Here is a 16,412-nt window from a genome sequence, read left to right as displayed (position 1 = left end):
AGGGAGATATTAATTTGAAAAATTACAAAAAATACAGGTACTATGACATTATTGATTGGGTAGGAGTTGACCAGGTGCATTATTTTGAGATCTTTTTGAATCTGATGTCCTGAGAGCCACACTCATGAGATCCTATTTCAAATCCCAAACTAGCTCTGGGAGTCAGATTTTAAATCCCTCCCCGCTTTTTTAAAACTTATCATTTCATGGGGTGCCTGGGTGGCTCAGTTGGTTAAGCATCCGACTTTGGCTCAGGTCACAATCTCATGGTTCATGAGTTCGAGCCCTGCATCAGGCTCTGTGCTGACAGCTCAGAGCCTGGAGCCTGCTTCAGATTCTGTGTCTCCCTCTCTCTCTGCCCCTCCCCTGCTCATACTCTGTCTCTCTCTCTCTCTCTCAAAAATAAATAAGCCATTAAAAAAGAAGTTATCATTTCATGATTATTTATCAGGTGCTAGGAATGATACTGAGTGCTTCATAAGTTTTATCTCATTTAGTGCTCACAATAGTTCTGTTCAGAGAGGTCTAAGTAACTTGCTCAAGTTCAGACAGCTAATAAATACCAAACTCAGCATTTGACACAGGACTGTCTGACTCTAGAGCATGTTCCTTCAATCCCTCTTCAGTATTGCTTCTCAGAACCTTTAAAAATGTTTACTTAGGTAAAGCACTTGATATTTGTAAGGTGCTTTCTGGTTAGGTCCTGCAGCATTCTAGAAGTAGGCCTGATATCAAATCTGGGTTGTGTTTTCACTTCACCCACTGCAGCTGGGTGACTCTTGGGCAAGTCTCTTTTCCTTTTTTAAGTGTTTTAAATGTTTTAAAAGTTTTTTTTTAATATTTATTTATTTTGAGAGAGAGTGAACTCAAGTGGGGGAGGGGCAGAGAGAGAGAGAGAGAGAGAGTGAGGGTGAGAGAATCCCAAGCAGACTCCACACTGTCAGCTTGGAGCTTGAGGTGGGCTCAATCCTATGACTGCAAAATCACGACCTAAGCCGATATCAAGAGTCAGATGCTCAATCAACTGAGCTACTCAGGCACCCCTTGGGCAAGTTTCTGAAATGTTCTGAGTCTCAGTCTCCCAAGCTGTAAGAGAGGAATAAATTCTACTTCTCAAATTGTTCTGAGGATTAAGGGAGATATTATATATACACATATATATAATACCTCACCCTGTACTAGTGTAGGATGTAGTTGATATTTTTCAATTCCCTTGCTTTTTCCAGTAGAATAGCAACTTAATGATTGTGTAAAAACCAGTCTGAAGTAAATGTGACCCTTCTGGAAGGTAAATTAGAGTACCACATTAGTCTGCTTGGGCTGCTGTCACAAAGTACCAGAGACTGGGTAACTAACTTAGCAGAAATTTATTTTCTCACAGTTTTGGAGGCTCCAAGTCCAACATATTACCTCTTTAGGGCCCTTTGTCCAAATACATTCTGAGGTCCTGACGGTTAAGGCTTCAACATAAGAATTGAAGGTGGGAACCGTGGGGACACAGTTCAGCCCATAATACATACTTACCAGGGGCACCTGGGTGGGTCATTCGGTTAAGGGTCTGACTGGCTCAGGTCATGATCTCGTGGTTCTTGAGTTACATTGGGGTCTGTGCTGACAACTCAGAGCCTGGAGCCTGCTTCAGATTCTGTGTCTCCGTCTCTCTCTGCCCCTCCCCCGCTTACGCTCTGTGTGTGTGTGTGTGTGTGTGTGTGTGTGTGTCTCTCTCTCTCTCTCTCTCTCTCTCTCAAAAAATAAACATTAAAAAAAATAAACACCATAAGTGAGCAAGTGAATGGATTTTATTTTATTTTAATGTTTGTTTATTTTTGAGAGAGAGAGAAAGACACAGAGAGACAGAGAACAAGTGGGGGAGGAACAGAGAGAGAGAGAGAGAATCTGAGAGAGAGCGAGAGCGAGAGCAAGAGCGAGAGCGAGAGAGAGAGAGAGAGAGAGAGAGACAGAATCTGAAGTAGGCTCCAGGCTCTGAACTGTCAGCACAGAGCCCAACGCAGGGCTCAAACTCACCAACTGTGAGATCATGACTCAGCTAAAGTCGGACACTTAACCAATTGGGCGACCCAGGCGCCCCACAAGTGAATGGATTTTAAAAGTCATAAAATGATCTGTAAGTCTGTTTGCTTTGTGCTCCAAATGTTGACCTTACTGCCTACCAGACCAAATCAAACCAAACCTGCTCCATAATTACTGGATACATTTGAATTCTTAAGTAAGCAGTTAGACTCCTGGGGCTGAGCTGTTTACTGGACAACTGTTTGTGAACAGTGAGCTTGTACTTCTCTAGTGTGTAAGGAGCCAGCAGCCCACAGATAGCAGCTCTCTGTATTTGGAGAGACAACAAGACAGACGTTGCCCTGGCAAGAATGAAGATTCTTTGATCTTATAGACCAAGCGCAGACAAACACCTACAAACCTAATATGATAAAGAGCTCTTTAGGATAATTAAAGCTCTCCACTTCCGAAGAAAGGAGTCCCTTTTTCTTACTCTTATGACCCCACTCCTCTTTAGAAAAACAAACAAACTCGTTTCTGGGCAAGGGTGAATAGATCTTTGTTCCACTATTTAACTGTTTTTAAAACAACTCAAACCTGACTCTGAGGCCCTAGCCTGGTGTAAATGAACTTTCAGTTGATATGGGTGGGCCCCTCCTGCCACAAACAGATTGTGCAAAGGACCCACATACAACTCAGGAGGTCCCTCCAGTGGGGGTGATCCATGTTTGGGTCTGGTTCCATGGTGGCTTGAAGTCTGGTGACTCTGCTAGTACTTGAAGCAAGGGAAACTGGGACCCAGGGCCCAGGCCTCTTCTCCACAGCTCCCCGTATCCTATCTCAAACTCAGGGGAGTGCTGTAAGAGGTGGTTCAATTGAGGTGAGGCAGCTATAGGTCCTGCCACTTGGGGAGCCCACACTTCTTTCCTTGTGGTATATCTTCCTGTTTACCACACTCCTCTTTCCTTTCTCTCTGTCCCCCATACTGTTGTGTCCTCTCTCTGTAAACTTTCAGGACACCCAAGATGGCATCATGCACACAGAGAGTGCTTGTGTTGGTTCAGGTCCTCCAAGAAGGAGATGCTAGGACAGGAACAGATTCTCTAAGGGAAAATAGGGAAAGAGCTGAGGGGGGCTGGGAGAGCATTTGGACTGCAATGCTATCTGTGTAGGGGAAAGGGTGGGGAGATTTTGTAGAAAGAGTCTCAGACTACACCCCAGTACTAGAAGATTTTGTAAGAACAATGGGGAGTCCTGGAGCCAGTTGCCCATCAGAGGCATCCCACCTCTTGCAGGAAAGGGCCTGCCTTCTATCCCTGCTGTGTTCAGTGTTTGGTGGGAAGCAGCCTGTGGGAAGGTAGTACTCCAGCCAAAATCCTGGTGCATTCAGAGCATATCAGCTGGGATTGTCTTTAATTAAGCTCCTCAAGACTCCATGGTGCCTGAAAATGTTAGTCTGTGTTACTCTTCATCCAAAGCACGTGACTGATTATAGAGAAATGCTAAGCTTATAGCTTGTAACAATTTTATTACTAGCAGTAATAGTAGTACTTACCATTTACAAAAAGCTCTTTTATGTACCAGGCACTGCACTAAATAATTTACGTGCATATTGTGTCATTTAATCACTAAAACAACCCTATGAGATAGCTATGATCATTAGCCCATTTTAGAAATGGGTGTTGTTATGGACTGAATTGTGTTCCCCCCAAATTCATATGTTGAAGTCCTAACCCCCAGTGCCTCAGAATATGACTGTTTTTGGAGATAAGCTCTTTAAAAAGGTAATTAAAAAATCATTATTTCACTATATGCTAACTAACTTGGATGTAAATTAAAAAGTAAATAAAAAAAGGTAATTAAAAAGAGAGAGAGTGAGAGGGAGACTCAACTACAGAGAACAAACTGATGGTTACCAGAGGGGAGAGTGGGAGGGGGAATGGTTGAAATAGGTGAAAGGGATTAAGCATACACTTATCTTGATGAGCCCTGAGTAATATATAGAATTGTTGAATCACTATATTGTACACCTGAAACTAATATGACACTGTATGTTAACTATACTGGAGTCAAAATGAAAAGCTTAGCAAAAGAATAAATAAAAGAATGCAGAGATAAAACAAACAAAAGAATACAAAGATTAAACAAACAAACAAAATAGGTAATTAAGTTAAAATGTAGTCTTTAGGGTGGGTCCTAATCCAAATGACCGGTGTTATATGAAAAGGACATTTGGGCACAGAGATATGCAGAGGGAAGGTAATGTGGAGACAGCCATCTGCAGGCCAAGGAGAGAGGCCTTAGGAAAAACCAATCCTGCCGACACCTTGACCTTGGACTTCTGGCCTCCAGAACTGTGAAAAAATAAAGTTTTGTTGTTTGAGCCACTCAGTGTGTGGTACTTTGTTATGGCAGCTCTGGCAAACTAATACCAGCATATTGTGGCTTAGAATGCTCAAGTGGCTTGGCCAAAGTCACAGGCTAGCACATGGGAGAAATAGCACTCAGTTGCTCTCATTCCAGAGTCCATTCTCTTACTTTCCTCTACTTGGGTTGTTCAGGGTGGCTTGGGCAAGGGCCACAAAGTCATGGAATGTAGATGGCAAGGTGACTCAGGAAGATCACTGAGGCAGAACATAGCCTGGCAAGCTGGGAACACCCATGAGAGGGAACCAGGAGACCTGATAGTCAGGAGAAAACCTTTCCACCTTGCCTCTACCCTCTTCTGGCTGTGTGGTCTTGGCCAATCCACTCCTGCTTTCTGGACTAGAGTTACATTTGTGCCAAATGGAAGTATTAGCCTTCCTATGTCTCACTGAACTGTTTTAACCGTAATGAAATCATGATATGAAAGTGTGGGAAGAGAGAACTGAATTTGCTTTATACAAATATTAGTGTGGTTGTATATTATCCCTGTTTTAGCAAATACTAAGAGTACTATAGTAATGCTCTGTCAACATTAGAGCATTACTAATGAGCAATAGCATTCCATGCTATTCAAATTATATATGTTCTGATGCCAGAAATTCATGGATAACACTGGGGCTGCACATTATGCAGAGTCCTCGGACTCTTAGACATCAAGGTAAATGGCAATACATGGCATCAATGCTCAGTCTAGCAGAATGGACTATTAAATGTTTGTGAGGATTAATGTAATAAAAGTAGCTGGTATATATTGAGTTTTTACATGTGTTAAGTTCTGTTCTACATGATCTAAATATAATAATCCACTTATGACAATCTTGAGCAGAACCCCACAAAGAAGAAACTATTTTTATAATTCCTAGGTTACAGATGAAGAAACTGAAGCCCAGACATGTTAACTAGGCCAAAGTCACACAGTTAAGTAAGTGGAAGTGTAAATATTCAAGCTAAGTCACACTGGCTCCTGGATTGGATATGGGGTGGAGAAGAAATGAAGCATCCAGGATGGCTTCAAGATTTTTGCCTGAGAAACCAGTGGAACAAAATTATCATTTCTTGGGATGGGAAAGATCTTAGGAATTAATATTTTTGGGGGAAATTCAGTTTGGGTATGTTAAGTTTGAGATGTTGATTATGTGTCCAAGGAGATGTCAATTAAATCTCTATATGAAAATTGGGATCTGTCAACATATGCATTGTATCTAAAGCCCACAGATGGAATAAGGTCATCTATAGAGTATCAGTGGAAAACAAAAGAGATCTGTGGGCTGAGTCCTGGGCATCCCAGTGCTTATAGGTCAAGGAAGTAGGGAATCAGTCTAAGGGGACAAAACAGAGGGAGTAGTCAGAGCACTAAGAAGAAGAGCACATGAGTGTGGTTTCTTGAGAGAAAATAAAGAAGAGAGAGTAATCAGTTGTATTAAGTGCTGCTGATAGGCTGGCTACATGATGACCAAAGATTGAGGACCATTGGAATGAGCTGATGACCTTAAGAAGAGCAATTTTCTTGGACAGGTTGGGGGATACCTGGTTGGAGTGTGTCCAAGACAGAATGGGAGGAAAGGAATTGCGGACAGTAACTTCCTATTTTTCTAAAAAAGGAAGATGAGAAATGGGAGGGAGAGGTAGCTGGAGGAGAAAGTGTTTTTATTTTAAATTTTAAGGTGGGAAAAATAAGAGCATGTTTGTAGACAATAAGAATGATCTAGTAGAGAGGAGAAAATAATTGATGAAATATTGGAGCGGGAATTTCTGGAACAATATCCTTGAGTAGATGAGAGGGTGTGAGATCTGGTTGGCCTTGGGTAGAAGCATGGATAATTACCGAAGAAAAGGTAGAATACATCAGTATAAGTGCAGTTAGGTAGATAGGTACACTAAGAGGTAGTTGAAGTTCTCTTCTGGTTTCTTCAGTGTGCACACATTTATTAAGCTACCACTCTGAGCTCAGTTAAAATTGAAAGTTCCTTCCCTTGTTTTATCATTGCTCTTCACTTTGATTTCAATAAAACCTGCATCTTCCAGTAATTATAGCTCCCTGTATATGTGTATTTCTTCCTCATCAGCTTAAGAGATGAAGGAGGGCAGAGAACATGTCACATTCTTCATTGTTCCCTAACAGTTGGCACAGTGCCTGACACACAGTACTCACTGAATAAATACTTGATGAATTGAATTGAATCTAGCTTACTTGTTTCTCTATACATATACTTTAGACCTGATTTTGCTTGAGAATTAAGAAGCTTCCAAGATCATATTCTCTACGGATTGGTGGGAAAATTATTCCGTGTTTCAATCTATTCTGTTAATCATTGTATTAGCTACTTATTATTGGATTTCATATTCATGGAAACTTACAAGGTTTGCTCATTTTTACAAAAACTTGAACATTAATTAGGCCATAGCAACATCCTCAAAAGGGTTACAATATATAAGAAGATACAAATAGCTCCTTTTATAATTGACATAGTGTTCAGTTTGCCAAATTACTTTTTTTTTTTTGAGAAAAGGGTAAATTCACTATAACTGACATACCATAACCTGAACCTATAGAAGTCAATTAAAAATCCTACCATCTGGTTAAAAGGTGTAAAAGGATCACCTCCTCAGAAGAACCACCTAGGAAGAAAGGATATACAACCAACTGGGTACATGTTGTGAGAGAAAATGTACCTCCCTACCTCTAGCTAAGAAAAGAATCTGCAGATGGGTTGATTTTCCACTGTGTATCTTTTTAGCAAACTTTAGGTGCCACTAAATTGAAGGTCAAGTGTGATAGTTAGCTGGGTCATTCAATATAGTTGAAGTCTGTCAATACTCTTCCAGCAGGAAATTCAGTAAAGCATATTGTTGAGGACACAGACTTGGACTTGACTTGTATCCCACCTAATATGACTTAGTTTCCTGATCTGTATAATGGCAAGGTAACACTATCTACATCATGGAGTTGTTATGAGATTTAAATGATTTAATGCCCATAAAAGTGCAATACAATATCCAGAATATCAGTAATTTTAGCCATTATCATTTATTTTAATGACAATAACAACTTTTAGAAATTCAGGCCACATCCTACTTTGGGTTTCCCTTTTTCTTCTTTGGTATACTCTTTGTGACTAGTACACTTACTTTTTTCTCTAATCCTGGCCTTTCTTCTCTGACCATTTTTCTTCCACTGTAGAAAAATCGATGGGACCAATGATGAAGAAGATAACACTGAGCTGAATGAAGAAGGAAGGCCAGTGCAGACTTCCAGGCAGAGGCCCCCACTCTGCAACTGCCACTGCTGTGGCATCCCCAAGCGTTACATCATTGCCATTATGAGTGGGCTGGGATTCTGCATTTCCTTTGGGATTCGCTGCAATCTTGGAGTTGCCATTGTGGAAATGGTCAACAACAGCACTGTATATGTTGATGGAAAACCAGAAATTCAGGTCAGAATGTGGTGGGGGCTCTTTTGGCCATAGCTGTGCAAATGATTTGTTATAGGAAAGAAAGCATGCACCTCTTCCATTGATGTGACAAAAATGTAGAATGGCTAGAATGGCTACCACCTGCCAGTCACTGTGTAAGGTGAGGGGAATAGAATGGTGAACATCACAGAATGGGCCCTTGCCCTCATAGAGATGTACAAGTAAGTAATTATAATTCATAATTTGGGACGCCAGGGTGGCTCATTTGATTAAGCTTCCGGCTCTTGGTTTCTGCTCAGGTCTTGATCTCACAGTTCATGAGTTTGATCCCTGCATCAGGCTCTGTGCTGACAGTGTGGAGCCTGCTTGGGATTCTTTCTCTCACCCTCTCTCTGCCCCTACCATCCGGGCACTGTCTCTGTCTCTCTCAAAATAAATAAGTACATTTAAAAACAAATTCATAGCTGTTGGTGCTAAGCTAAAGGTGTTCAGAATGCTGGGTGTCATATAGGAGAACTCTACACCAGACTTTGATATTTTGAAAGAATTCCCAGAGGAAGTGATGGCTGGCTTTGAAAGATAAGGAGGAATTGACAAAGAGTGTTTGGTGGGGTGGGAAGAAGAGTGAAGAAAAAGGAACATCATGTGTTAAAGACTGTCTGAGAGAAGAGGGAGGGAGGGAGAGAGAAGGAAAGAAACAGAGAGAGAGAGGGGATGGTGTTTGGGAACTGAGATAGAAATCTTCATCTTCATCTTTTCTGTGCAAAGCCAGGGCCCCTTTGGCAACCTGTGGTAGATTTTTAAACACTTTGTCAAAACAATGTTTTAAATTCTTGCAATAAAATGCACGTGATTATAAAGGAAACCAGTTATAATAGGACACATGTCAAAGTATTTAAAAATTTTTTTAATGTTTTTTTTTTTTTTAATTTATTTTTGAGACAGAGAGAGAGACAGAGCATGAGCAGGGGAGGGGCAGAGAGAGAGGGAGACACAGAATCTGAAGCAGGCTCCAGGCTCTGAGCTATCAGCACAGAGCCTGACGTGGGGCTTAAACTCATGGCCTATGAGATCATGGCCTGAGCCAAAGTTGGACGTTTAATCGACTGAGCCACCCAGGCACCTCTCAAAGTGTTTAAAAATAAAATTCATGATATAGAGACATGTGGACTTCTTTATGAACACAGCAGATGACAAAATCTAGTAATGGGTCTAACGATTGCTGTAGCTTTGAAGTTTGAAGTATAAACCATAGTTTAAGATAGTGGTGACAGTTGTGATGCAAACAGATTTATAATTTCCACTAGTGATAGAGTCACAGGTAGTGATAACTACTGTGGTTTGTTGCCTACATTCATGATCACAGAAAATGCTAAATTTCAGCTAGCAGTTAGTCAAAATAAAAATGATGATTTTTCCCATCCAAGTTCACAGATCAACAGGATTCCATCCTTGGACTCCAGGCTGAGGACCTCTGTTAATATAGTAGAGCATTAGAGTGAACATCAAGACAGGGAGACACCCAGGTAAATAAGGGTTAGGCCAGGTAAAGCCTGTTAAACCACGTAAGGAGTCGTAGGTGGGCTTTAGGCAGAAAGGTGGTATGATCAAATCCACTCTGGAATAATTGCTATCCAGCCAGTGATCTCCCGGTGGACTGGGATAGAAGTGAGTGGAAGTAGGAGGCACAGTTCAAACCAAAGCTGTTGTAGTCATAAGCAAGCATACTCTGATGTGACTTAAAAGCATTGTTTTTATGAATCACTGGAAAGATACAATGTGGCTTTCTTCTTAAATAGTGGGCCTAGAGAAGTATGGAGGCTATGGGGAAAGAAAGGAAAATGTATGTGCAGTAGATACCCAATAAACGCATACTTCATTGTATTGAACACACACACTGGAATAACTCATGTGGAAATACATACAGATTGTAGAGAGGCATTAATAGTTGTCTGGTCCTTGCCCATATGTGGAGAAACGTTTAGATCAGAGTTTCCCAAACTTGTGTTTGGCAAATCACTGTTCTGCTGGCTCTGCTGTGAGGAAGGTGTTATATGAAATAGGGGCCTTTACTGTGCTGTGTCCTGTGAGAACTCCAATTGTGGGGTGTGTGTGTGTGTGTGTGTGTGTGTGTGTGTGTGTGGCATGTGTGTGCATGGTATGCATTATTTCCTGGACTTTACTGTAGAGCCCTTTCTTTCATGCCACATCTATTAGCATTACCTGGAACAGTTCCTGCCAAGCACTGATTTGGGAAAATTTGATTTTGATTCATTAAAAAGAAGTCTTTAGATGGCTCTGCAAGTTTGTGTGGTTTTTTGGTTTTGTTTTGTTTTGTTTTTGGCTAAGAGATTATTCTGCCAGATGAAAAGAGCACAATGGAGAGTCTTCTAGCCTCTTTTTGATACCACGGCTGAATTTGTTCTAAAAGGATATGCTAGTTGTTTATTTTTTGGTGGGGAGGGAGTGCAATAGAAGTGTGATGGGGCAAGCCATGCATTTTTTTAAATAAAGGATGACATATATTAGTGAAGTTTCAGATGTGTATCACATGCATTCTCCCAGCCTTTTGTGAGCAAGGCCAGCTAATTAAAACTTGTCTGCCGAGGCCCAGATCAAATGAGATGCTGGTTTGCATTTGTTTGTTGCCTGGAAAGATAGGCCTAGGTCAACAGAATCTGCTTTGAGGCATATGGAAAAGACATTTTAATAAACCTAAGGAACACTGCTAGTGTGTGCTCTCTTGTGTCTATGGTTTTCCCTTTGGAGTCTTAGAGAAACTGACTGAGATCTAAAATATGCTTTGCATGATTTTTTTCTGGTCTCAAAAACAGGAGTTTGTAGCATTTTGGAAACTCTATGGCAAATCCAATTTATAGCAGGCCGTTTCCCTTTCACTCAAACAGAACAAAGCTTACATATCAGGTGAACATGTTCAACCTGATGACAAAGATTTCACTGTTTTAAGAAAGGCTCTAAATGGCTGGCATTTTTGTTTATTTGGTTTTTCATTTTATGGGGGGATAAAACTAGATATTTTTTACTAAAATATTTTTAAATACTCATTTTCAAAAGAGAGAGAGAAGTAAGCAGTATAGATATGTAGGTCTCACAAATAAGTGTCGTATATTCTACCAGAGGTACACAGCGTAGTTTTAGCTGATGTGTGAATATTCATTTTTAGTTGAATAATTATGAATTTTAAAACATGCAAATCACTTAAAATAGCATCTGGCATATGGCAAGCAATAAATGACTGATGTTTGAGAAACTTTGCAATCATCTCTTTTTACCCTCAGGATAAGTCCAAACTCCTTCCCATGAAACATGAGTCCTGAAGAGTTAGGATAGGCTTTGGAATTGGCCAGACCTTGTTTCAAACTTGACTTCTGGGACCTTGAATAAATTGCCCTTATGTCTTGGTCAGGAATTGCTTGTTGCAAGGAGTAGAAATGCAGTGAAACCAGGTCAAGTTAAAAAGGGAATTATGGTAGGGCTGTAGGGGATCTCATGAAAGTGAAGAGCAGAAAGCAGGTCTGATGTATATATTTGTGCAGTCTGTGCCCTGGACACTGGGGTCTGTGCCCTGCAGTGGGACTGAAATCTAGTCTGTCTTCCTGAGGGACAGAAAAGGAGTCTTTACCTAATTCTTTCCAAGGCATAAACAGAGGCCCTGCCAGGAAGACAGAGTGGAGCTGACCCTACTGGGAACTAGGAAATCCTAAGCTCAGGTCTCCAGCTTCCTTGTTCCACATGGTCCCTAATCTGCTTCTCTCTGAGTATGCTCTACTGTCCCAGGACTCTTCATGGACTGTCTTCTCTCCTTTTCCATGGCTTCTCACTGCACTTGAAAGCTGAAGTGCCTTGCCTGGGACCTGATGTACTTGGTTGGCCTTGACTCCAATGAGACTTGTTTTCAGTTCAAGTGTTCGATGTTTTCTAAGTACAATTTCTGGGTTCAGATTGGAGAGAGATGCAGAGAGACAGAGAGAGACAGACAGAGAGAGCCTGATTGGCCACTCAGGAGTGGGGAGGCCCAGGGTGCTGAGATGGGGGGCAGGGGTGGGGAATGTTGTCTGAAGGAAATGTGAGCAAGGAGGCAGGAACCTGGCATTTCTAGCAACTCTTTGCTGACCCTCATTGTAAAATGGGAATAAAAGGCCTACTGGGCAGATCAAATGAGTTACTTGGTGCTGATATATCAAGTGCCTATATTAGTTTCTTAAGGCTGCTGTAACAAATTACCTCAGACATGGTGGCTTAAAACAACTGAAATTTATTCTCTCACAGTTGTGGAGACCAGAAATTTGAAATGAAGGTGTTGTGTTACCTGGGTGGCTCCTTTGGCCTAGTGACTCTTGAATTCAGCTCAGGTCGTGATCCCAGGGTTGTGGGATGGAGCCCTGTGTTAGGCTCTGTGCTGACAGCATGGAGCCTGCTTGAGATTCAGTCTCTCCCTCTGTCCTCCCCCTTCTCACACGCGCGCGCCCTCTCTCGCGCTCAAAAAAAAAAAAAAAAAGAAAAGAAAAGAAATAAAGGTGTCGGCAGGGCCACACTCGTTCTGAAGGCTCTGCAGAAGAATCCTTCCTTGCTTCTGCCATCTTTGGGGGCTCCAAGTGTTCCTTGGCTTCCTTGGTTTCCTGTCACAAGTTGTTACGTATTTAACATACATACACATAACTCTAATCCTACCTCTGTTTTCATGTGAGCTTCTTGCTGTGTGTCTTCTCCTCTTCTGTCTCAAATCTCTCTCTGCCTTTCTCTTATAAGAACATTTGTCATTGGATTTAGGGCCCAGCTGGATAATCCAGGATAACTCATCTCAAGATCTTTGATTTTATCACATCCACAAAACCCTTTTCCCAAATAAGGCAGCATTCATAGGTTCCAGAGATTTTGTGTGTAAATCTGGGGGCCATTCTTCACCTAACACAGTACCTGACAAGGTGGTTGGCTTATAGTAATGGTGCATACATGTGGCCATAATGATTCTAATGGGGTTCAAGAGATGATGAAAATCAGTTCTCAGCAAGCCTACATGCTCTTTGTCATGTATCATCTCCTTTGGAGAATGGACCTAAGCACCCTTCCCTCAGAGAAAAGTATGAGCAAAGGTCACTGTGAGTGATAATTAGCTTCTGGATGAAGCAGATCCCTCTGTCTTGGATCCTTGGTTCCTTGGGTTATTCCATGAATGAATGGCAAAGAAGTCCAATCTCTACTTCTTAGTAAGAAAGTCAAGTCTCTACAAGTAGTGCAAAGAAACATTGTTTTTTGGGTCAAGAAGATAAGAGGTCCTGATCTTGACTCTCCTTATAACTAGTTGTATGACCTTGGGCAAGTAGCTTAATCTCTCCAAGCCTCAATTTCCTCATCTACAAAAGAAGAGCCAATAATTACCTCCAGGTGTAAGAATGAAGGGAGGAAATATATAGACAGTGCCTTAACGAAATCATGTCCCTCTTCTGCTCCTAGCTTCCAATGGTTTCCATTGCATAAAAACCAAGGTCCTTATGGTGATTAAAAGGGCCTTTCATCATTTGAACCTCTCTTACTTTAACTCCTACTCTCCTGTCCTTCATTCATTACCTTCCAGTTATCCTGACATCCTGCTATTCCTCTGACCTTAGGGCCTTTACACTTGCTATTTCTCTGCCTAGAAAGTTCTCTCAGATAATGAAGAGCATGATTTGCTCCCTTCTTTCTTTTATGGCTTTACTCAAAAGAAGCCTTCCCTGGCTCCTCTGTCTAAAATTGCACTCTACTGCACTCCTATCCAGCCCTCCCTGTTCCCTTCCCTGCTTTATTTTTCTCCTCATCCCTGATCACCATCTAACACAGTCTGTACTTGTTTACTATCTTCTGTCCTCACTGGCATCTTTGTGAACAGCAATCACTGTCTTCTCCAGTGCCTAGAACAATATGTGGCACATAGTAGCATAAAATAAAAATTTACTGAGCTAATTTGAATTAATGATTGTTACTTTCATTTTATTCTTTTTTTATTGTCTTTAATTTTTTTTTTTTTTTGAGACAGAGAGACAGAGCATGAGCAGGGGAGGGGCAGGGAGAGAGGGAGACACAGAATCTGAAGCAGGTTCCAGGCTCTGAGCTGTCGGCACAGAGCCCGATGCGGGGCTCGAACTCACAGGCCGTGAGATCATGACCTGAGCTGAAGTTGGACGCTTAACCGACTGAGCCACCCAGGCACCCCTTTTTTATTCTTTTTTAAAAGTAATCTATACCTAAAGTGGGCTTGAACTTATGACCCCAAGTTGCATGCTCCACCAAATGAGTCAGCCAGACACCCCAGTTTCATTTTGCTCTCAAACTTCAACTTCTGAATTGGCAAAATGGGAAATACAGCATAGAGGACAGGCCAGTGTTACATGGACTGTGATCTCCTACGACATGAAGGCAATTCTTGTTTGAGTTAGTATTTACACTATCTAGCACCTGACCTGGCACACAGGAGGCACTAGGTGAATGTTGAATAAATGAGCAAATAAATAAGTAACAACTTGTGACAGGAAAATAAACCGATGAAAAATTATAAGGCATACCATCCTGATAATTAAGAACCCTTCCTCCATAATAGGAACACCTTAAATTTTGATATCAATGCTTTTTTTTTAAGAGTTTATTTTTAAGTAATCTCTGCACCCAGGCTGGAGCTTGAACTTACAACCCGAAGATCAAGAGTTGCATGCTGTACAGACTCAGTCAGGTGCCCCAATGCTTTATGAAACCATTCATGTATTCACTCATTTGGCAAATATTTACTTGTACCTTCCAGGAATTTATTTTAGGTGCTAAGGCTATAAAGTCAAAAAGACATGGCTTCCACCTTAGAGTTGCTTGCCACCAGTGTGGGAAATGTATGTGTGAATGGCTAGTTTGAGAACAGCATGTTGCAGTGGCCATGTCTGTAAGAACAGAGGTCTGTGGAACAAGTGCAGGAAAAAGTGACCACTTCAAAAGGGAGTTGGGGAGTTTTTCAGAGGAAGGGACATTTTCAAGGAGTCTGAAAAGAATGAGTTACTTTGGGAAGAAAGTAAGGAAAGGGAGTCCAGCCCTGGAGACTCACATTTTCAATGGCCTAAAAGTTGTATCATTACTAAATACATATGGGTGTATTTAAGTTTGTACATAATCTTTCCTTGCCCTCACTAAAAGGGAAGCTCATTGAGAACAGGGAATTTTTTGCATCCATTGCTATATCCCAAGCATCTAAGAAGCCCTCCAGAAATATTTGTTGGATAAGGGAAGGAAAGAAGGGCCTTGTGGGGTTACTATGCAAGATCATCATTGAAAAATGATGACCAAATGTTTTTTTACAAACGTAACTATATCTGATTTCTCATTTCAGACAGCACAGTTTAATTGGGATCCAGAGACAGTGGGCCTTATCCATGGATCTTTTTTCTGGGGTTATATTGTGACACAAATTCCAGGTGGTTTCATTTCAAATAAGTTTGCTGCTAACAGGTAAGACAAACTGACATAACATGAATGCAGTACAGATCATAACATGATTTTGTGTTTTTACAAAATCTGCACAGTTGGCTCTCAATTTAGAGTTGCAGAATGAGAGACAGGAGGCATTCCAATAGATGTGGTTCATAGATACTGATCCCATATGATTCTGTTCTTAAGAGTCTCCTTTTATTTACTTTCTTGTCTAATTTTAATTTATCTTTCAATTCCTTTAGTGATTATGTAGTAAAATTAGCAATTGAATCTGAGTCAGGAGACTCAGTTATTTAGTTCCTGGGCCCTAAATAACTCACTTGGTAACCTCTACTGAGTCACTTTTCTTCCTTCTCTGGGTCTTTGTTTCCTCATCTGTGATATAAAGCATGGTTTAGATTGTGTTTGAGTTCTCTCTGACAAGTGACATTTTGTGATCCTATATACTATGTTAATATAGTCCTGTACCATAAAGGTTTTGTCGTGTGGGTAGTAGGGGCTTGCCTCTAGATTGCAAGATGTCTTCAGTGCCCTTGAGATTCTGTAATAGCTGTTTGAGCAATTAAATGTGTCCAAGATGTAATGAGCTGCCTCAAGGAGCAGTTGAGTTCTCTGTCAGTAGAGGTATTCAAGCAGAAGAAGATGGCCACTTGGAGGAGATGTAGGGTGTATATGTAGCAGAAAAGGAGTGTACTAAATATTTCCAGCTTCTTTCCAATTGTATGTCCTGTGTGATTTGTACATATATGGAATTCATGAATTGTACATTTTCTAAAGTTGTGTTTCTCAAACTCTAAAACACAACTCATTAGATGATAATGAAAGCAATATAGTGATTTACCAATGAGCATTTTCTAAGAAAAGAGAGAAAAATAGAAGAGAAGATAATCAAATAAAATAAAACAGAATAGAAAATATCTTAGTTCATTGCACACAAAGTAGTGGTTGAGAAACTTGTTTTAGTTACATTTGTGTATATGATTATGTATTGGGTTGCAATATGAAATATATTTTATTTTATAGGTCAAGGTCAAAAAAGTTTGAAAGTCACTACCATAAGATCTAAATATGTACAAGCATGACTATATTTAC

General features: G+C 40.8%; 1 protein-coding gene across 1 annotated transcript in view; it reads left to right on the top strand.

The window, feature by feature from the left end:
- SLC17A8 (solute carrier family 17 member 8) overlaps positions 1–16,412 on the top strand; it is a 49,320-nt gene that overhangs the window by 8,120 nt on the left and 24,788 nt on the right. Inside the window, exons 2-3 of the mRNA XM_040491111.1 lie at positions 7,619–7,871; positions 15,220–15,338. Of these exons, the coding sequence (XP_040347045.1) occupies positions 7,619–7,871; positions 15,220–15,338 (372 nt within the window). The remainder of the gene's footprint in view (positions 1–7,618; positions 7,872–15,219; positions 15,339–16,412) is intronic.

This window comes from Herpailurus yagouaroundi, unplaced genomic scaffold (assembly GCF_014898765.1).
Source record: "Herpailurus yagouaroundi ecotype Mexico unplaced genomic scaffold, PumYag 182, whole genome shotgun sequence".
NCBI classification, from domain to species: Eukaryota; Metazoa; Chordata; class Mammalia; order Carnivora; family Felidae; genus Herpailurus; species Herpailurus yagouaroundi.
Note: the sequence above shows the minus strand (reverse complement) of the source record. Positions and strands in the feature narration are given on the sequence as shown.